Here is a 21,914-nt window from a genome sequence, read left to right as displayed (position 1 = left end):
TACTTGACCGCTTCAAACGTAGGTAGATCCTACTTGACCACTTCATATATATGACATAAAAATGGATTGATTGTTCCTTCGCCAAACACTCGGTATTTAAAAATGAGAGTACTGGGGTTTTCGAGTGAGACTTTAAAAACTTGGACCCCGTGTCGCGGCAGACATAGACAAGTTAAAGAAAAAATTCGATTGCCATGGCGGCACCATGCATGGGTCTAAATGTGTGGCACTTCACCTACAGCTGTTGACGTCTCAGACATTGCGAGAAGGGGTAAAACAAACAAACAAAACTTCCCTCACATTTAGCGTCATTTAAAACTCGGGGGATTGTTAACATATTTTGTATTTTTGAATGGAACGTAACATAACAGATAAACACTTTTTCACACGAAACCGATATCGTGTTTTATAGTGTGCGGTTACTTCTCTTTTACAGTAGGCACCAGTTCAAAACCCAGCTCCTGTTTTGCAATGGGTAATTGACATAAACATCCTGTTTTTCAGTAATCGATTATTATAAGCCGGTATCCTGTTTTTCTGGGTGGGGGTGGGGTAATAAAAGCCGATATCCTGTTTTTCTGTTGGGGTTTAATAAAAAGCCGGTATCCTGTTTAATCCAATATCCTGTTTTTCTGTTGGGGGTTAAAAAAAAGTCGATATCCTATTTTTCTGTTGGGGGTTAATAAAAAGCCGATATCCTGTTTTTCTGTTGGGGGTTAATAAAAAGCCGGTATCCTGTTTTTCTGTTGGGGGTTAATAAAAAGCCAATATCCTGTTTTTCTGTTGGGGGTTAATAAAAAGCCGATATCCTGTTTTTCTGTTGGGGTTAATAAAAAGCCGATATCTTGTTTTAAGTTAGGCAATTAGAAAAAAGCGAATACCCTACATTGGGTAATTTTGGCGCGCTGGGAATGTTCCTTTTTGTGAATGATGAAAATTTCGCTAAAGATACCGGTGCTCCAAAGTTTCTATTGATATAAATGACAGACTTGTTAAATGAAATTGCGCTAAAATCCAAATTAAGCGCTAAGATTTCAAACTACGAATTCTAGAACAAAGCGTTAAATAATTACCGGATATACTGTTTTACAACAGGCAGTAATACAAAACAGTTATCCTTTTTCACAATGGGCGGTTAATATAAAACGGATGCCCTTTTTCACAGTGGGTGGTTAATACAAAACGGATGCCCTTTTTCACAGTGGGCGGTTAATATAATACGGATGCCCTTTTTCACAGTGGGCGGTTAGTACAAAACGGATACCCTTTTTCACAGTGGGCGGTTAGTACAAAACACTATCCTGTTTTTCAGTAGGCGTAAGTGTTTTGACTGCATCGATAGGAAATCTAGATTTGATATTATATTCATATAGATGACACCTCGATAGGAATGAAATACTCCCACTTCGACATCGCTTTCCAATCGATCGATCAATCAATTGATTTTCTGGAATAGACCATTGCTTCTATACACGTTTTTGGAATAGGATGATGCCGGTTTACGTGTCCGATTCATTTCCATTCATGATGTTTTAAAAATAAACAATATAAAACATTAATGTCATGATTAATGATAATTACAAACTTCAGCCATTTACAGATTACATAATACAGAAATGCATTCACATATGTACATATTTTTACATACATAAATTTCACTACAGCACCGCGCTACGACAGTGGATATTGACATAAAAACTAATATGCTTAAGCAACACTTACAGAAATAAAAAAAAATATATCAATTTTCAGATAGATATGTGAAATAGCAGCTGTTATTCTGGACAATTTTTCAGCTTTTAGCGATGGTTCTTAAATGTCACGACTGAATATGTCGATATCCGTTCCGTGGGCAAAGGGCCATCAATAACAAAGTCTAGTTTGTATTCATAAATGTATTTAATGATGTAATTAGGGTTCGATAATGATAAATACAGAAGAGTTGAGACAATCATGGAAAATAATATACAAAGATATTCTAGTATTCATTTCCTCCAATTGGAATATAGCTGGTTATTGCATCTACAAAAAAAGAGAATTTTATATGAATGCATTTTGATAATACCTCCAAAATCATAATATTGCTATAACATAATTTTTGGAGCTTGGAATTTTTAAGTCTAACTATATTTGCACCCTCTCACTGAGTCTTACAGTATAAATATGTACATGAAGCAATATCTGAGCATGAAAAAAATTAAGAGATATTATCATAAAACTGTTACAATAAAAATGATGTTACTAATTGCATTACTGATACTCACAGATCTTTGACAAGGGTGCACAAAACTTTAAGACTAATCTTCGGTATCGGGCTAGGGGTAGTTTTGTCTTCAATTGTATTAATGGAATTCTCAAAGCTAATCTTCACACTCAGGGATTGGTCCAATTTGCCTTCTTTCGTTTCTATATGAACGGGATCTCTAGAAGCGTTTGTGGCGTCGGTCAGTTCGGACGTATTAGCCGCCGGACTGCTGGTCACGTTTCCAACAGGAACCGTTGCCGATCCGACAGTGTTGAAAATAAAGTATAACATGAAAATACTAGCTGCGATACACTTTGAATACAGCATCCTGTTGTTTCTGATCTGGAAAGAAAAACGTTTTATTACATGTAGAAAATGTAAGAATATTATCTTCAATAAGTTTTAGATTTGCAAAACGAGGTAATCAAAATTATACCGCCATATTTCAGGCAAGGTGAACATAACGAACAGTGATCAATCTCATAACTCCTACTACAAGCAGTGCAAAATAGATAGTTGGGTAAACACGGACCCCTGGACACACCAGAGGTGGGATCAGGTGCCTAGGAGGAGTAAGCATCCCCTGTCGACCGGTCACACCCGCCGTGAGCCCCATATCCTGATCAGGTAAACGGAGTTATCCGCAGTCAAAATCAGTGTGCCAAGAACGGCTTAACAATCGGTATGAAACACGTCAGACAGCATTTGACTCAATGCGAGGTTGTATTGACGAACTAGATCGTTATAACGACCATAGAATTTGTGAAATGATGACTTCAATCGAGACTGTTGAAATCCCTGTACCATCAACTTATTTGTCAGTAGCTTACCTCGATTTAAAAACTTGACTATACCCAGAACAAGCTCTTGTGTATCGAATCGGTTGAGATATATAAACACCATATGCAGGTGATAATGGAATATTGCTAATTCTAAATCATTCGGGCACTCCACATATTCCTCAAATGAAAAGCAACATTCATATTTTATATTACACTTTCGTTTACAAAATTTACCGTTAAAATATCTCTTTAGTGGCGATACAGAAGGTAAATGATTTCTGTTTTAATTACAAGTAGACATGCAAATACATTTAGTACATATAAATCTAGCACATACCTGATTCTTTAATGGCAGTTAGAATTCTTCTGTCAAGGAGCAGAGTGAAGGTTTACTTATGAGCTACAGCGTTATAATCGTTAATGACTTAAGGCGTGTAGAGTGCGTTGTATGCAAATCAGTCGTGGTGATAAATGTCGACACCTTCTGTTGTATAAATTTTGTCAGTAGTTTACGAGGTCAAAAATTTGTTCATCTTAAATTTGTCCTTTGAAAAGAAGTTAGATATGCTTAGTTCAGAGTATTAGTTGTGTTTAGCAGTTGTGATTGTGGGCGAATGCCCAGATGTACACTTTTATAATGAATAAAAATCTGTATGCAAATTTCTTGGGAAGAGTACGGAAGAAAAAGATCACGTTTGTAAACAACTTGGTGACGTCAGAATAATCACTCAACTTTTAGTTAGGAACTCAGTCTATTGATTGGTCGAATTACCTGAATCGAGCTTTAAATAATGTTATGACAAGCATTTTCTGAAAGGTATATTCCCACAAAATCTGTTGAAAAAACAATACTGTGATGACAAAATTCTGACATTTAATTAATATTGTCATTACTGAAAAACAATATTGTTTTACATAAAGTTTGTATTTAATGAGATGCGTAAATCGGAATTATGTCTGCTTTTGGTGCAATATCATGAAGAAAAGCCATTGAAAAATTTAAAATAATGAATTCAAATACAAAATATGCTTAAAACACTGACTACATTCTATGTTGAATTTGTTTTTCGTATGCTAACAATTTACAACTAATTATATTTGATGAGATTTCTTTTGAAAGACGTGTCCGTCCTTTTTCGTCCCCTCAACCAATACATCAACACCCTTGACCTGAAATCAAATGTGAAATTTAATTTAAAACGTGTATCCATCTATAATTTAAAACGTGTATCCATCTATAATTTAAAACGTGTATCCATCTATAATTTAAAATGTGTATCCATCTATAATTTAAAACGTGTATCCATCTATAATTTAAAATGTGTATCCATCTATATTTTATTTTTTTATACATACATTTTTTATGGTCATGAATGGAAATCACTTACTTCAGAAAAATCTGATATGAATGTAGAATAAATTCCAGGAAATCGACTCGTTCTTAATTTACTCAGTGGCTGTTTCAGATTGCCAATTTTGATGGAATCCAGTGACATCACCGCAGAAGGGTCATTAAGTCTGACGGACAATAAAACTTTCTGTCCTAAAAAAAAAATCAACAAATTATCATAAAGGATATGGTCACAGTAATGGTTAATGCATGCTTCATCATCGCGTGTAGGCAAAAACTATGTGTATATGATAACGTGCGGTAATCAAACACACCTCGCTGAGGATTTACAGCCTTAACCCAGTTACTCCCACTCGCCACTAGAAACTGGTGAGTAAGGTCAAACGGCTTCTGTTCTTTTATCTTGTTTTTCACAAGAAAATACCATTTGTCTACAAATTCAAGTATTCAAGATGTAAAGATGCAACATCCCGTACTAACCAAAATATATCAAGCTTATACATTTCAGAACCGCTCCAGCCTGGATAGAAAAAGTTTGATAACTTTGTGGAATTTTTACTAAGTTTTACTAAATTAGGAAAAAGTAAGGAACATCATGTAAATCTTTTAATCACCTACTTACTTGTAGAACGTTTTTGTTTGCATTGCCCTGTCAGAAGAAATGATATGGTGAGGTCCTTTTCTGTTGCCATAGCCTGTATGTATCGTATCGTGACGTCATTTTTTGGTGTTGCATCACTGAATACGTATATCTTAGAACCATACTCTGCTGCCGTTGCAGCTAAAGAATTAAAACAATATTTAGTGAGTATACCATAAACACATGGTGCATGAATTCTAAAATACAAAAAGCAGTTTCATTGAATCTCCCACACGACAGCAAGGGTTGTCTGTCCATCCGTTTATCTATAACACGGTGGTATCCAGATGAAATCTATTAGGCAATAGAACTGAAAACTCACATAAGAGTATACAGTATTAATAAAGGATGCCCCTCCTGATTTTGAGGTTAGGTCCAATATCATGAGCTCACATATATTAAATATTTTTTTAGCTTTAATCAATAAATTGTACACGATGAGGTTCCATGACTACAACATGAGTGGCGTAGCAACTTATATCATGCAACTTGTTCGCATGGTTCATTGCTTTGTGCCTTATTTGTGCGCCATCTTTTTGATATTATTAGTGTTTTTTAGATGTGTATTGGCTGGGATCAATTTGTGTAATTTACATATTATTTACTGATTTGCAAACCTAGTCATTAGTAAACGGTGTTTTATAATAAGTTGTCCCAGTCAATTAATTTTGTATATTTTGGTATATTACGGCATTTGTTTAATCATGATAATAAATGACATGTTCACTTAAAATGCCGTGTTATTTCATTAGACATTTCAATGATTATCCATCAACAAAAACTGAGCTACGGAATGCCAGAGTATTTGCTCAAATTTCAAAGATTAATACATTATCTATAGAGATTAATTTACTACCTATATTGTCTACTATACCTGCTTCTGTTCCTGAGGTTGAGAAAGAACAGGGATGATTGGCAGCTATGTTGATGGAACTGAAGGCAGAAACTAGGTCATTTCCGTTGGTTTTAGTAACAATTGTAGGTGTCGTTTGACCTAGTTTCGTCGAGAAAATGAATGAAAAAACAAACATGTTTCATGAATTGTAGATCCAAATCCTATCCCTACAAACCAATATAAGCATTAAACATTCTACACACAGTCTAATAATTAAATTATGCTTTGCAAGGAATAAAAAGAACATATAACTCCACGTCACTATGCACTGATAGCTTACGGTGTGTTATAGCATTGGGCATGCAATGAAGCAATCACTGATAATGTCTTCATTACAAAAATGTAATACGACATACGAGGCAAATAGTACATATCTCTATAAATATAAAAAGAAATGAAACTCATGTATCAACGTTACCTGAATTAGTGTAGACCAGGATGTAGTTGTAAGGGTTTTTACCAGAAGATATCAAGTTCTGAATTTCTTGCTTGATGGCATCTCTTTCAGTCGAATTACTGGTGTCAACGACGAAGCAGAGCGATATCCCGGCGTGCAATTGTAACAAACCTTCAAATTTACTGTCCCCAAATACAGCTCTCAACCCAATAGCTAAATGAATAGTAAAACACAATATGTGATCTTGTAAAATCCCAACATTTTCGCTATTCTTTTTTTTAATGTAACATTGGAATGGTTTTAATTAGAGCGCGTTTGAAATTATGATTTCTTGTTAAGAGTGGGCGTTATCATGTGAACATATATGAAATTAATCTTTGTTATCTTCACTCTTTTTATGTCAAAGGTCTTTGTCATAAGCTTCAAAATGTTATAATTGAATAAAATTTACTTTTTGAAGCGAAGAAATATTTCGTGTGTCGTATGGCAAGCTTGGAAACTTCCCCATGTTCGTGAAATAATGGCGAGTAGTTCAGAGTTGTCGTTTCTTTGTTAATCCCTCCACTAGCAGCTGACGTGTTGGTGCTGGTGTCGAATATTCCGCCATGACTGCACTTCCCTTGCTGATCAGTTGTCGGTTCTGCATTTGTTTGTTTTCAGATTTATTCAGGTTACTTATCATCAACTAGACCTACCATATATTGACACTTAAATGTCGCAGATTCGGAATTTTTGGAGATTAATCATGATTGCCTAGTTTTATAATGGAACATTATCACAAAAGAGAGAGAGAGAGAGAGAGAGAGAGAGAGAGAGAGAGAGAGAGAGTTGTATACTGAATGGTTTGACAATATCCTGTCCGCTCCGGTATCCACTTGTCAATTTGTTGTTGTTGGTCAGCAACGGAGGGTCAAACAGACAAGGGAGGTTAACTCTGTGAAGAACGAGTTACAACACTCACTGTGGAATTACTATCCCACTAATTGCAAACCATAACGAAACACAAGACAACGTACAAAAACTATATCAACGAAAGTACATCCTAACAACATAACCCAGTAACATCTCCACAATCCACACCAGCGAGGCGTACGCCAAACGTGACATATTTTCTTACCCTTTCTCCCCAGTGACCACCTCGGCTCAGGTTGAGACAACCTTTGTACCATGTATAACTTTATAGTGGTGTTTATGTCTCTCAACTCATTCGTTATACAAGAGCTTGTTCTGTATATGATCAGGTTTTAAATCGAGACAGGCTACTGACAAATAAGTTGATGGTACAGAGGTTTCAACGGTCTCGATTAAAGTCATCATTTCGCAACTTCTATGGTCGTTAAAATGATCTAATTTACCAATACAACATATCATTAGGTCAAATGCTGTCTGGCGTATTTCATACCGATTGTTAGGCCGTTCTTGGCACACCGATTTTGACTACGGATTACTCCGTTCACCTGATCAAGATATAGGGCTCACGGCGGGTGTGATCGGTCGACACGGGATGCTTACTCCTCCTAGACACCTGATCCCACCTCTGGTATATCCAGGGGTCTGTGTTTACCGCCCAACTCTCTATTTTGTACTCCCTATAGGAGTTATGCGATTGATCACTGTTCGTTATCTTCACCTTTATAGGAGTTATGCGATTAATCACTGTTCGCTATCTTCATCTTTATAGGAGTTATGCGATTGATCACCGTTCGTTATCTTCACCTTTCATGTTCGTAATCATAAGTTGAGCCAAGTAGGAGCTTCTGATTTTTTGACAAATTTTTATCTAATTTCAATTAAGTTCTAAGAGATTAAGAAAATGATTTGAATTCTTAGTCCGGCGGGTCATGACTTTGTAACTGACTGGTGGCGTTCTTTGTCCGGTCATGACTATAACTGACCGGTGGCGGTAACTTAATTGTTAAGGCACTCACTTTAGAACTGGAAGATTTGCTTTCACGGCTTACTATCTTGTCCTAAGCAACCGTTGTGCCTCAATGTTGTGCTTTTGAAGTGTTTGTATTTATAGCTACAGATCTGACTGTTACATCGTGACCGTGTGTTAAGATTGTGTCACTCCATCTGGCTATAGGCAACCTTTGTAGCAGTTTCTAAATTGTCTTTATTACAAAGTTGTGGCTTCGGCAAAGAGCAGGACGTATGGAATGTGAGGGTTTTCGATTAAAACCCAAATAAGAGAAAACGGGGTCTACAACCCCTTCAAGGATGAGCAAGCGACTACCACCATTATGAAAATTCAGCATTCACATCCATATCGTTGTAACAATAAAATTTCTTTTTGTTTGTTAATAGACTAATAATTTACAATGTTCACCATTATTCCACATTAAAACTCAAATCAAACCAAAACAACATCTTGCGGGTAATTAAGCAAACATCTGGAGTAAATTCGAACTTCGTAGTTCGTAAAATTGTCTTTTGTTTTGATTAAATGATTGACATGATACGCACCCACAGTTTTTACAGGTATCTTCACTTGAAGCTGCTACCGGAAGTAATGACTTTCCGGGAACACCTAAAGCAAAGGAATAAAGTACAATTAAAACAACTCATCTGGCCCCAAGACCATAAACTGAGAAAAGACTTATGTCAAAATTTTGTTTACTTATATCTTACGATTTATCCAGCACAGATGTTTAAAAGCAACTGCCGGTTTATAAAAAATTCAAATGCAAACATATACTGAAAATTTTATTTGTTTTTGAAAATTATTTAAAAAGTTAGCTGAATTTGAAATTTAGACTTAAGAATATTCTCATGTTATGGTCTTGAGGCCTGGTCTCCGTCGATTATTCATTTTTGAGAATTTGTATTAGGAATTACTACATACCCAGATCAGTGTAATGGTGTGTAGCGTTGATCTTGTTCCAGTTCGTGTTGCTATAGAAATCCTGAAGTACATGTAAGTATTGTCCAATCATGTTACGTGCAGTGGCATAATTAGGCTGCGATACATTCAATGCGTCAAATGCTGATGATCGTACACTCAGTAAAATGTCATTGCCTAAAAAAGAACACTATATCCTTTTAAATATAAGAAATGGAATTAATTTATTAAAATACTAATAGGCTATGTAATAGTTAGAATAATTTACCTTATGTTAACAAAATTAATAAACACAAGGAAGAAAGCGACTATAAGGTTATAATCAAGCCATCGACTGCACAATATATATTGCTTTTTCTTTTTTGTTGTTAAGGTTCGTTGGGGATTTTCCTTTGTTTTCTTTGGGGGTGTCTTTTATTGTTTTTGCTGTTTTGTATTTGTAATTTGTTTCTTTGGGGTTTGAAGTTGTGGGTTTTTTTAAATATGAAAACATGTTAAAACTAATTTAGCTTGAAAAGTTAATGCCAAATTGATGATCAAGATTGCCGTGAAACTCTGCATGCACATATACATACCTTGACTGATCCGTTCACCGTTACCTTGACTGATCCGTCCACCGTTACCTTGACTGATCCGTTCACCGTTATCCTGACTGATCCGTTCACGGTTACCCTGACTGATCCGTACACCGTTACCTTGACTGATCCGTTCACCGTTACCCTGACTGATCCGTTCACGGTTACCCTGACTGATCCGTACACCGTTACCTTGACTGATCTGTTCACCGTTACCTCGGCTGATTCGTTTACCGTTACCTCGACTGATCCGTTCACCGTTACCCTGACTGATCCGTTCACCGTTATCCTGACTGATCTGTTCACCGTTACCCTGACTGATCCGTCCGTTACCTTGACTGATCCGTTCACCGTTACCTTGACTGATCCGTTCACCATTACCTCGACTGATCCGTTCACCGTTACCTCGATTGATCCGTTACCCTGACTGATCCGTTCACCGTTACCTTGATGATCCGTTCACCATTACCTTGACTGGTTCGTCTATCGTTACCTTGACTGATCCTTCCAGTTACCTTGACTGACCCGTTCACCGTTACCTTGACTGATCCGTTCACCGTTACCTTGACTGATCCGTTCACCGTTGAAATGCCAGGCAGCTTCACTGGAATGTTCACGGTCCACTTTGGAGTTGTAATTAACAATATCGTCCATAGCGGACTGAAACTTCTTCTCTGGTACGTAAGCTTGGGTAAAGATTTTCAATTTAGTCGCACATGTTATGGTGATCCGAAACTACGCTTAGTGTTATTGTTTTATCATTATTATTATTTTTGAAGCAGTTTTCTAATTCATTTTAAACATTTTTCTTGCGGTTTTTGAAGGTGAAGCAGTTTTCTTATTTATTCTTTAACAACCATCCAACAGTAAGCTATTTTTGGTACTTACATCCATAATAAGCATCAAACAATTTTCGAGCCGTGATATTAACTATCCCTGTCAGCGATCCAGCTTGTGGAGGAGCGGATTGTCCAGGGGCGGCTTTGGTTTCAAAATACTCCGCAACCGCCAGCAAGATACCCTGTTCAGTTATGTCTTGGTGTGTATAGTCTTTGTCGGTAATGTATGGTGTAAAAGCATTAGGAATGAACGCGTTTATACCATAAACCATCAAGGTGCATATTGTCCAGAGAATCATCTTTGCAGCCGTATACGAAATGGGATTACGGTACGTGTTCTCTCGGTCATATTGCACCAGGTTCGTGTGTATATCGCTTAAGATTGACACAACCTCTTAACTGTTATACAAATAAATCTCCATTTCTAATCGCTTAACGTCACTCCCCGAGTCTAATCGTACCCCGGATTTCACTTCATAGATTATAATGTAGACATGTGAAAAACAAATTCTCCATTGTAGAAATATACAGACAGGTATTATAGGCAAAAGCTAGCTTAAGCACATAGAAAATACCTGCTGCAAACATATTTAATGCGATTTTCATAATTGTAATAAGCAAAAAATGATTTTTAAAAATTAATGTTTTCAAATTGACTAGAATAAAATTACAATTATCCAATTATGGAAAAGATTGATACAAAAGTTGAATTCTGATTTAGACTTTGTACTTTTAAACAATGGATTACCTGCCTCACAGTGGGTTGTTCACGACTCAAAACAAAAAAGGTAAATTCTAAATTGATTGATTGTAAAATCTATACTTTTTCCCTTTAATGCTTTTTATTAGAAGACTTTAATAGCTATGTAAAGTTGAAATTTAAATAAATTGTCGTACCTTGCGATATAAACAAGCACTTAGCATCGATAAGAAATATCAATACAGGGAAAATTCCAACAGGGTCCTCTGATTCGTGTGGCAGGATTAAAACCAGTCCGGAACATTATATCATGGCGATATTCTTAACCAGATCAGGTATTGCATTTCATTTCTACGAAATAACTATCATAATTATTTTCCTATAATCTGTAATTTAAAAATCGTTTCTACCAAACGTCAACTTTTTAAGATATTGATAAATATAAGCTAATAATATTTAAATTTTGAAACCATGTTTTATTTTGAAATTGTGTCCAGACTTTTGAGATTTTACATTATCATGGAAAGCGTAAATTACTAAATAAATATTCGAATATTTTCTAACAATCAATGACGCCTCTTTAATTACATGTATCCTTCATCATTTCTTCTCTTTATTTATTCACGCAGAATTCCATGCACTTTAGAAAGATATGCTGGAGGTTTGGGAGTTTGTCCTGATTTTGGTTGGGGTAGAGGCCCTCGTTGGAATTGTAGCGGGTGTTGTTATATGGAGAAAGCAAAATACCAAAAAGTATATATACTTTGAACTGTAAATGTCTGATGAATAAAAATGATAGTTCAAGTTTTCGGCATCTGATTTATTCTATATTTTCTCCGTAACAATAAATGCAACAATGAGTAAACCTTGAAAGGAATTAACTCAGAGGGGACTTAAATAGGTTATTGTACGATTTCAGAGCAGATTGTGAGTTTCAGAGAGATCTACTGGACGAACTTTCTGAAGATGCAATTCTTGACGATTTGTACGAGGCAGACGATGTAGAAGTCGGGGTACCGCCACAAAACTACCAACAAAATGACGCCATTCAACTAAAGACCTTCCGCCAACTGAGCAATGTTTCCGACTTCCGGGAAGTGACCTCAGAGGAACCAAGAACTCGGAGAACCAGCATTCTAAGTGAAGTAGCTTTACCTGACGTTGATCCGCGCCCCGCGCCGATGATAATTGCTGCCAATGACAGTGTATTTTACGGAAATGAAAACGATGTGCGCCCTCCGTCCTATCACACAAGAATGTCGTACGATCATTTTGATATTGGCGAAGAATTGACTCCTGTCAACACACCTAGCCCGACAAGACTTAGAAGAACATTGGCCATCACTGAAACACCAACAGGAAGTCTTTCACGACCTAAAATGGGCGATCCCACACCATTTTCTTTTTTCTCGGGTAGGTATCAATTGTTCGAAATCATTTGGGGAATATGTAAATCGAAGAAATTTTGTCAATCTGATAAAAATTGTAAATGTGTAACTAAGCGAAAACATTCCTCCATGCCTACAATATCCTGAGCATTGCTTCAATACGAAAACTGCTTGTGTGTATGCACTATTTCTGCTCATTTAGATATAGTCAATTTACAGAAGAAAAATTTGTATGAATACCCGTTGCTTTACATTGTATTGTCAACAGGGGATGCTTACTTCTCCTAGACACCTGATCTCGTCTCTAGTGTTTCCTGGGACCCGTTTGTCCTACTGTCAATTTTGTATTCTTTAAATAATTTATTAGATCGATCACTGTTTCATCTTGTTCAGTTTTTACTTGTAGAGAAGACGGATATGTCAACAGTTAACGGAGAATTAAAGAAGCCATTGTGGGATTCAGATAGTCACACAACACCCGGCGACCCCGGGTACTAGAGATCCGGTGCAACCATTTGATTTGAATCGAATGCAGAGAAAAGGTCTTGTTTGGAAAGTGTGTAGATAAACAGAGCTACATGTATATAACATAAATTTACACGTATTTCATGTTTCCTGCAGCTGTATCTTTATAGAATAGTAAATCAGGACAATTGGGCTTTAGGAATAATTCCTGAAAAAAATTGAGCGTTGTCTCTCCCAAGTGAAAGTACAGAATTGTGCATATCCAACTGGGGGTTGTTAGAAATCTGTAGTTTCGTCATTTTTCTTTTTAAAAAAATACTGAAACACAACTTCATCTGTATTAATATATTCAAAAAGTTAACTTAGTAATCTATTGACATCGAACATTTAGAGTTATTGTGTAGAGACACTTGAGAACTCCAGTCTACATAAGTGGTTTTGTTCTTTCGTTTATGACACATTGCCTTTGCGTCTAGGATATAGTTCCAAAGTACACTGGATAGGAAACAAGTTCTAATAACTTTTAAGTTCTCTACCACTTTAAATGATCCCCCCGAAGACAACCCACTTGAGAATGCACCCCAAAGATTCGGTTTTAAAACTTTCATTGAATAACTAACTATAGAGCATTGAAAAGGTTCATACTTGTAAATACTAATCTTAGAACGACCTTAAATAGGTGCTATTTATTCCAGGGTCTTCTTTTTATTCAAACTTGTGCAGTTTGAAAGGATTGATCACGCAATGCTTTTAAAATCCCATATGTCGAATATAAAAACTGGAAGTTTTCGATAAAACTTGAATTGCTAATTAGAGAGTGCGTTTTTATGGCATTCAGTATAGCTTAGATTGTAGAATGAATGCAGCTAATTAAAATGAGTTAGCTTGTTACACACTTTCGCTAAGATTCAATGGTCCTTTGTGTTATTTTCGACATAGTGGAAGAATCAATGGCAGACCAGAGGTATCTTTGAAATCGCCGGGTTTTTTTATGGAACACATTTTTAAAAAAAATAGTTCCAAAACTAAACCACAAGAACTGATTCCATTAGACATTTATTTCCGGTGGATTCAACCGCCCCTCTTTTGGTCCAAATATTTTAGTTATGGTAGTGATTGTCATCTTGATATTGGTGACATCCATCTGTAAACAATTTATCACTGAACACTTAACATAAGTTTACTAGTTTTAAATCCAAAACGTTTCCGTTTGAGTGAATCTGTTTTCATCACTTTATGTGAATCTGTTGCAATTACTTCAACTGCTTCAATAAAATGCTCCATGCCATGCAATCTTTGTGTTGTTAATGTGGATTAAATTTAGGTCATATTGTAAATAAACAAAAGTGTAGGCATTCAGACACACACAAGAAGACAGACAACCAGCTCCTCAGAACAAAACTCACGTACGGAGAGATACATACGCCACATCGTGAACACTGCGTGTAATATAAAGATCATAATGAAATGCTGTCCATCTTGGACAATGTTTTCTAAACAAAAATCGTGAAAACACGTGTGGACATTTTAAAACATGTCTCCTTTAACTCATATTGAGACGTCATCAGCTGTAGGTGAGGTATCACAAATATACCTAATAGTATGCTTAGCGCTAAGGGCCAGGGCAGTGAGGGGTCTTTAATGTGCCAACGCCTGCCGCTAGTAAGGCCATCTCTCATCGTGATTCTCACCTTGACATACCGAGTGTTTCGCGAAGGAGCAATCACTGATTATGTTAACGTCTTAGATTTGACGCGGCCATGGCACGAGCGGAGCTCAAACTCACGACCTCCCGGTTACGAAGCCAACGCTTAATTAATGAACTACCGCGACCGGTGTAAACAAAGTTTAAAAAGCTAAAAATCCAGTCAGAATCCGTTCTCGAGATAAACGTCCAAGAATTGAAAAATCAGCCCGGCATCGACAAGATCTTATAATCTGTTATATCGTCTCTTACAGATAGTGTTAAACAGATACGCTCTGATTCTACGGCGCGTAATACGTGCAATGAAAATTTAGACATTACTAATTTCCGAGGCACAGTTACGGCAATAATTGTTGTAAGACGCAACTAAACATGGGACGGTCCTTCCTTTGAGACCTCAGAACCCAAGGGTCCGTGTCATAGCAGGTGTGGCACGATAAAGATCCCTCCCTGCTCAAAGACCATAAGCGCCGAGCAATGCGAGCATAGGCTTAAATTTTGCAGTCCTTCGCCGGTAATGGTGACGTCTCGTTATGAGTGAAAAATCGAGAGGGACGTTAAACAATATACAATCAATCAACCAAAAGTATATGAGACATTGAGACAGGCTGTGAATGCAGTGATGTCCATTACAAGCAGCAAAGAGAGTATGGGGGAGTTAGAGAAAAGTCTGAGCGTCCAGAAAATAGCAATTTATTGAAGGTCCATCGTGTTAATAAAGAAATCTGGGATGCTATGCACACACAGGTTCATCGAAGATCTTGATTTACAAATAATACTACAAAGGTCTCCGACAAATGGCTGATATGTAGATCAACAAAGAAAGACTGGCCCTCAGAATTTTAAAAAGATGTTAGCAGATTCCATTAGCATTTTAGGAAAAGCTTTTTACAATGTCTCAACCAGAAGGCGAAAAGATATTTAAAATATTTTGAATTTCCGGTATAGAAAATGGTTTTCTCTACAATCCCATTCCCGTAACAGATTATTTGTTTGGGGATAATTGTGCATCCAAACTGAAAAAAATGGGGGATATCACTAGACACCCTATCGTCATGAAAACAAATTATTTAAATGAAATGAAAATCAGTCAAAAATCTATATCAACAACAATCAAGGATATCAATAGTTTGCCAATACAACCCATCATTGGATCAAATGCTGTCTGCCTTGTTTCATACCGACTGTTAGACCGCTCTTGGCATTCTGATTTTGACTACCGTTAACTCCGTTTATCTGACCTAAATATAGGGTTCACGGCGGGTGTGACCGGTCGACAGGGGATGCTTAGTCCTTCTAGGCACCTGCTCCCATCTCTGGTATATTTGTATTTGCCCAACTCTAATTACTTATAGGAGTTATGAGATTGATCACTATTCGTTATCTTCACCTTTCTAATAACAAATTACCAGAACTGTTTGTTTGTGACTAACACTTTGAATATGCTATATGATAACCTCGCAGAGCAGAAAGGTGATATGTAATAGAATAGGCTCTCCTGCAAGGATCCTTTAGTATAAGGGAAATTCAGCTTTCAGGACTTTAAGAAAATCAGCATATTAAAAAGGGTATCATATTTTTACAGATGAATGTTCCTTTTCGATTGTCTCACCAATACCAAGATGACATGTGCCTACCACAGACTTCATAAACTACAATTAGAACAGTTTGTTATCAATGATGTCTACGGTTGCAAGTATTTACATCGATATGTATTATGTATTTTCAGAAAATTGAAAATGGGTGGCTCCATAGAGCAATATAGAACTGCAATCTGTCTTTTTTATATGTTTTGTTCAGGTATATATATCTAAATCATATTCATTTTGTGTTTTCATTGGTGTGTATTTATTGCATGCATTTAAAAAGATGTTCAACCTATTCTTACGCTTTTGGTCTGAATATAGTGCTAGTATTGTAAGTCGTACACATGAAAAACTGGGTCTTCTGACAATTGACTCACATTTACCATTAGTACGGAAAACCATTCAATAGTGTATACAACTTTTATATGACCCTTCCTTGAACATTATGTTTCGTAAGATCATATCTACAAACGCTCAGAAACAACCGGCACATTTTACATTTGGTAAATGATATATTAATTCAATTCACACTTACATATAACTAAGACAAACTTTTTATATCTTTAAAAGTATAATTTACTCAGACGTAATATTAAGGATTTCCCTCCATGAGGTAATCTTTTCTAATTTTTTGTAGTCCCTTAAGACTTCGCTTACACACAATAGACATTCATTTTGTTATACGTTGGGAAATGAAAAATGAATGGTTGTAAGTGATATTGTATCGTAAAACTTCTACCACTGTTTGGATGTATTAGTTGCAATTATTTGTACCACGGTCATTTATTTGTATTCAAGTATAGATTGTATTTACGATTTGTTTGCATGATTATCATTGTTATATAAAGGAAATATATTGTGTTTTAAGTTGCAAGAACTAGTTACCAGTCCTTTTTTATTATTATGAATAAAATATATTTAGGAGTTATGAAATTGACCACTGTTCATTATCTTCACCTTTCCAAACAAAACAACCTTTTTCCATATCCAAAATATTTTCTAAGATGTGTTCTTGCAGTTTTAGTTCGTCTGCTGTCAGTGAAGTTGGTGTGTGATGATTGTTGTTGTTTTAGATCGTCTGCTGTCAGTGAAGTTGGTGTGTGTTGTTGTTTTAGATCGTCTGCTGTCAGTGAAGTTGGTGTGTGTTGTTGTTTTAGTTCGTCTGCTGTCCGTGAAGTTGGTGTGTGATGATTGTTGTTGTTTTAGATCGTCTGCTGTCAGTGAAGTTGGTGTGTGTTGTTGTTTTAGATCGTCTGCTGTCAGTGAAGTTGGTGTGTGTTGTTGTTTTAGTTCGTATGCTGTCAGTGAAGTTGGTGTGTATTGATTGTTGTTGTTTTAGTTCGTCTGCTGTCAGTGAAGTTGGTGTGTGATGATTGTTGTTGTTTTAGATCGTCTGCTGTCAGTGAAGTTGGTGTGTGTTGATTGTTGTTGTTTTAGATCGTCTGCTGTCAGTGAAGTTGGTGTGTGATGATTGTTGTTGTTTTAGTTCGTCTGCTGTCAGTGAAGTTGGTGTGTATTGATTGTTGTTGTTTTAGTTCGTCTGCTGTCAGTGAAGTTGGTGTGTGATGATTGTTGTTGTTTTAGATCGTCTGCTGTCAGTGAAGTTGGTGTGTGTTGATTGTTGTTGTTTTAGATCGTCTGCTGTCAGTGAAGTTGGTGTGTGATGATTGTTGTTGTTTTAGTTCGTCTGCTGTCAGTGAAGTTGGTGTGTGTTGATTGTTGTTGTTTTAGATCGTCTGCTGTCAGTGAAGTTGGTGTGTGTTGATTGTTGTTGTTTTACGTCCCTTTTCTTTTTTCTTTTAGCTAACAAATATTTTTACAATGAAACCAACATGATGTATCTACAAAGAATTCTTCACTCCTATAGAGACCAGGGGCGGATCCAGAAATTGTGGTTGGGGGGGGGGGCAACTTTATGAAGCAGGGGGTCTGGGGTGGTCTTGAGAGTCCCAGTGGGCCATGAGTACGAAGCCCCCGGAAGTTCCTGGATTTTATAAGGCTTAAAATATATCTCCTATGTAGTCATTTTTACTATTTTCTGACATTTTTGATATAGGGAAATTAATAAAATGACGCAAATTTTAAGGGTTTTCGGGGGGGGGGGTGTTAAGTTCTCTCAATAAAAGTAATTCAATAAATCGAAAAATTTTGTCATTAATTGCTCAAAGTGGAAGAAATTGATTATCGTTTACATTTTTCTAAACAAGATACCACGATTTACCTTAAATTTGAAAATCTTAAGGGCGGGGGCGCCCCTCTTAAATCTGCCACTGGAGACGCCACCATCTTAACGTACGTGACGTCGTGCCCTATGCATGGCGCTCAAAGCCGTAGCATCGTGCCAACACCCACCACAAACTCCCCGTCGAGGCCTCATTACGTCACCTACGAATAGACCTCTCCTATGTGACGCACCACAATATACAGATTTGTATATTGTGAGTCCGCGATTATCACGCAGACAAATTACACTAAAGAAGTAGTTCGCAGTTAAAAGTTTGAAGATATTAATAATATGTTTTACGGCGTGACCGTATTTGAGGGCGAAGCAAAATAATTTTGGCATTAGTATCGATATCCAAAACAGAACAAAAACAACCCGAAGTTAGCAGGATTTGATCCGCCTATATATTGAACGCGGGAAATATAACGCAACTGATGTAAACAGTACATTGTGACGTCATATTCAGCGTCGTATTTTAGCAAATTTACAAACATAGCGTCTGAACCACAACAACAAACATGGCGTTAATGGTGGAGTGATTATATATGATTAAGAAAATAAGATTTACATGCTTTTACGAATTTTTGTAACATCTCAGAACGACGTGAACTAGGGTAGACGAGATTCAAAATGGAGAAATACATGTCCACGCGATAGTATTCGAATCGACGCCATTAGTACCAAACTTTTCAAGTTCCATAGGTATGGTTTAATTTTTCATTGTTTTCCTATATTTTCCTTTTAAACATGTATATACGTGTTACCTATAGGGAGAGCTCCGCTCTCACGGCCCTTCGGGCCGTGAGAGGGCTTCGCCCTCTATTAAGAGCATTAATATAAAAGTATGGATTTTATTTTAAACATAAAATGATCAAAAGATCATTAAAAAGTAGGGAGACTCTGTTCAAATTATTGTGTAAAGTAATGAACTGGATGTTTACGTTCTTGTTTTGAAAGTTGTTTACGTTTGACGTTATGTTTTTTCGTCATTCTACAGTGACGTCACAGTATACGCGGCCTAAGAAATCGCTATCCCATAATGCCGAAGTGGAAGGGTTTGGTTTGTGAGCAAACGAACTCTGGTGGAAGTTTGCACCCACCATGGTACATAACTTCTGTTGGAGGTGATATCCGAAAGAACCGAGACTTTCACCTGTACTTCCGGGAGCTTGGCGAAGGAACAGTCACTGCCCATGTTAAACGTGTGATGCGGCGCCGGGATGGTTTCAGCACGTGACCTATTTACGAGTGACCAATATTTCACTCTTAGTCTATACTTCTACATATATGTAAATCTGGTTACAACTTCTCAAAAAGTTTGATTCTTTTATTCAGATTTTTTGGGGAAAATTCCAAGAGATTTCAACATTTTCAATAGGTGTAAAAAGCTATCTGCTTGTGTTATGTATATATCAGGGATACATGTCACAGGTTCAATATGTTGTGTGATCATTATCTTATTTGTAATGCGAATTAAACATTTTCCGCATTGATGTGCGAGAAGATGATATACTGTTCCTTAAAGATACAGACAATGGATTATAAGTTGATAAAGCACCCCAGAACAAAATTAGTATTCTCCTGCACTCACGTATGAAGACAACATCAATTACACGTTCTCTTTATCAACATCAAGAACAATGACAAGAGACGATAATGAACAGTGATCAATCTCATAAAGAACGCAAAATTCAGAGTAGGACAAACACGGACCCCAAGACACACCAGGTGCCTAGGTGTTAAGAATCCCTTGTTGACCGATCACATTCACCGCGAGCCGTGCATCTTGAAAAGGTAAGCGGGAAAATCTGTCATCAAGATTAGTATGTAAACAGCGGCCTACCAATACAATTTTCGATTAAAAATGTTCACCATCCCACGTTTTAAGCAGTTGAAATGAAAATTGGCATAGTAATACTGATTGTTCAATGTGATTTTTAACCGTTCACCCAGAAAGAAATATTTCTTAAAAATCTCTTCACTCGCATACGTTTATATTCAAGTAAAAGTCTGCAGATTATAAGATGATGTTCGTAGGTTTTGGTTGTCAAATTTTAACTTATTTCATAAATCAAGAATTGAAAATCCATATGGGTAAGCACGTATAAAAATAATGTATCAAAACTTTTTCAAAACCTTCAAGATCTATCCAACCGTCGAGATGGTCTAGAGGTAGAGCGTTCGCCCCGCATGCGGAAGGTCGGGGTTCGAATCCCGGCCGCGACAGACCTAGGCACCTGATCCCACCTCTGGTGTGTCCAGGGGTCCGTGTTTGCCCAACTATCTATTTTGTATTGCTTGTAGGAGTTATGAGATTGATCACTGTTCGTTATCTTCACCTTGCACCAAAGTCGTTAAAAATGGTAGTGGCAGTCCCATTGCCAAAAGCTAGGCATAAGGTGTGAATGTCACGGGTCTTCGGAGATGACATTAAAAACGGATGTCCCGTGTCACAGTAGATGTGGCACGCTTAAGAACCCTTACTGCTCAATGGCCGTAAGCGGTGAGCATAAGCCCTTCACCGGTCTTGGTGACATCTTCATTTAAGTGAGAAATTATCTAACTTTTAGATATATCGATGACGTTTTGTCTATTAACAATGATAGCTTTCATTCATATGTCGATTTGATATATCCCTGTGAGCTCGAAATAAAGGACACCACAGAGTCGTCCACTTCTGTTTCATACTTAGATATTTTATTGAAAGTAGACATTAACGGCAAACTGACAACTCAACTGTATGACAAACGGGATGATTTCAGCTTCTCCATCGTCAACTTCCCACATTTATGTAGCAATATTCCATTATCACCTGCATATGGTGTTTATATATCTCATCTGATTCGATATGCAAGAGCTTGTTCTGGGTATAGTCAGTTTTTAAATCGAGGTAAGCTACTGACAAACAAGTTGATGGTACAGGGATTCCAACAGTCTCGATTGAAGTCAGCATTTCGCAAATTCTATGGTCGTTATAACGATCTAGTTCGTCAATACAACCTCGCATTGGGTCAAATGCTGTCTGACGTGTTTCATACCGATTTTAAGCCGTTCTTGGCACACTGATTTGACTGCGGATAACTCAGTTTACCTGATCAGGATATGGGGCTCACGGCGGGTGTGACCGGTCAACAGGGGATGCTTACTCCTCCTAGGCACCTGATCCCACCTCTGGTGTGTCCAAGGGTCCGTGTTTGCCCAACTATCTATTTTGTATTGCTTGTAGGAGTTATGAGATTGATCACTGTTCGTTATCTTCACCTTGCATACAATCAATCAA

At 37.0% G+C, this 21,914-nt stretch overlaps 2 protein-coding genes and 1 pseudogene across 2 annotated transcripts; 2 read left to right on the top strand and 1 right to left on the bottom strand.

The window, feature by feature from the left end:
- Positions 1 to 1,880: 1,880 nt before the first annotated feature.
- On the bottom strand, positions 1,881 to 10,955 carry LOC125647024 (von Willebrand factor A domain-containing protein 7-like). The gene is made up of 14 exons (XM_056141736.1): positions 10,616 to 10,955; positions 10,291 to 10,413; positions 9,156 to 9,329; positions 8,777 to 8,840; positions 7,147 to 7,244; positions 6,762 to 6,950; positions 6,332 to 6,523; positions 5,893 to 6,012; positions 5,001 to 5,159; positions 4,693 to 4,809; positions 4,416 to 4,570; positions 3,365 to 4,197; positions 2,265 to 2,587; positions 1,881 to 2,022 (listed from the first exon to the last, which is right to left on the bottom strand). Exons 1-12 carry the CDS (start codon positions 10,863 to 10,865, stop codon positions 4,120 to 4,122), a joined length of 1,719 nt encoding a protein of 572 aa, XP_055997711.1. The 5' UTR covers positions 10,866 to 10,955; the 3' UTR covers positions 1,881 to 2,022; positions 2,265 to 2,587; positions 3,365 to 4,119.
- Positions 10,956 to 11,489: 534 nt separating this feature from the next.
- On the top strand, positions 11,490 to 14,407 carry LOC125646883 (uncharacterized). The gene is made up of 4 exons (XM_056141735.1): positions 11,490 to 11,601; positions 11,896 to 12,019; positions 12,186 to 12,679; positions 13,061 to 14,407. The coding sequence occupies exons 2-4, from the start codon at positions 11,919 to 11,921 to the stop codon at positions 13,150 to 13,152; spliced, it is 687 nt and encodes a 228-aa protein (XP_055997710.1). The 5' UTR covers positions 11,490 to 11,601; positions 11,896 to 11,918; the 3' UTR covers positions 13,153 to 14,407.
- A 994-nt stretch (positions 14,408 to 15,401) lies between these two features.
- On the top strand, positions 15,402 to 15,953 carry LOC125647023 (uncharacterized; annotated as a pseudogene).
- The last annotated feature ends 5,961 nt before the right edge of the window (positions 15,954 to 21,914 follow it).

This window comes from Ostrea edulis, chromosome 6 (genome assembly GCF_947568905.1).
Source record: "Ostrea edulis chromosome 6, xbOstEdul1.1, whole genome shotgun sequence".
NCBI classification, from domain to species: domain Eukaryota; kingdom Metazoa; phylum Mollusca; class Bivalvia; order Ostreida; family Ostreidae; genus Ostrea; species Ostrea edulis.
The sequence above is the reverse complement of the archived record's forward strand: the minus strand, read 5'-3'. Positions and strand labels throughout refer to the sequence as shown.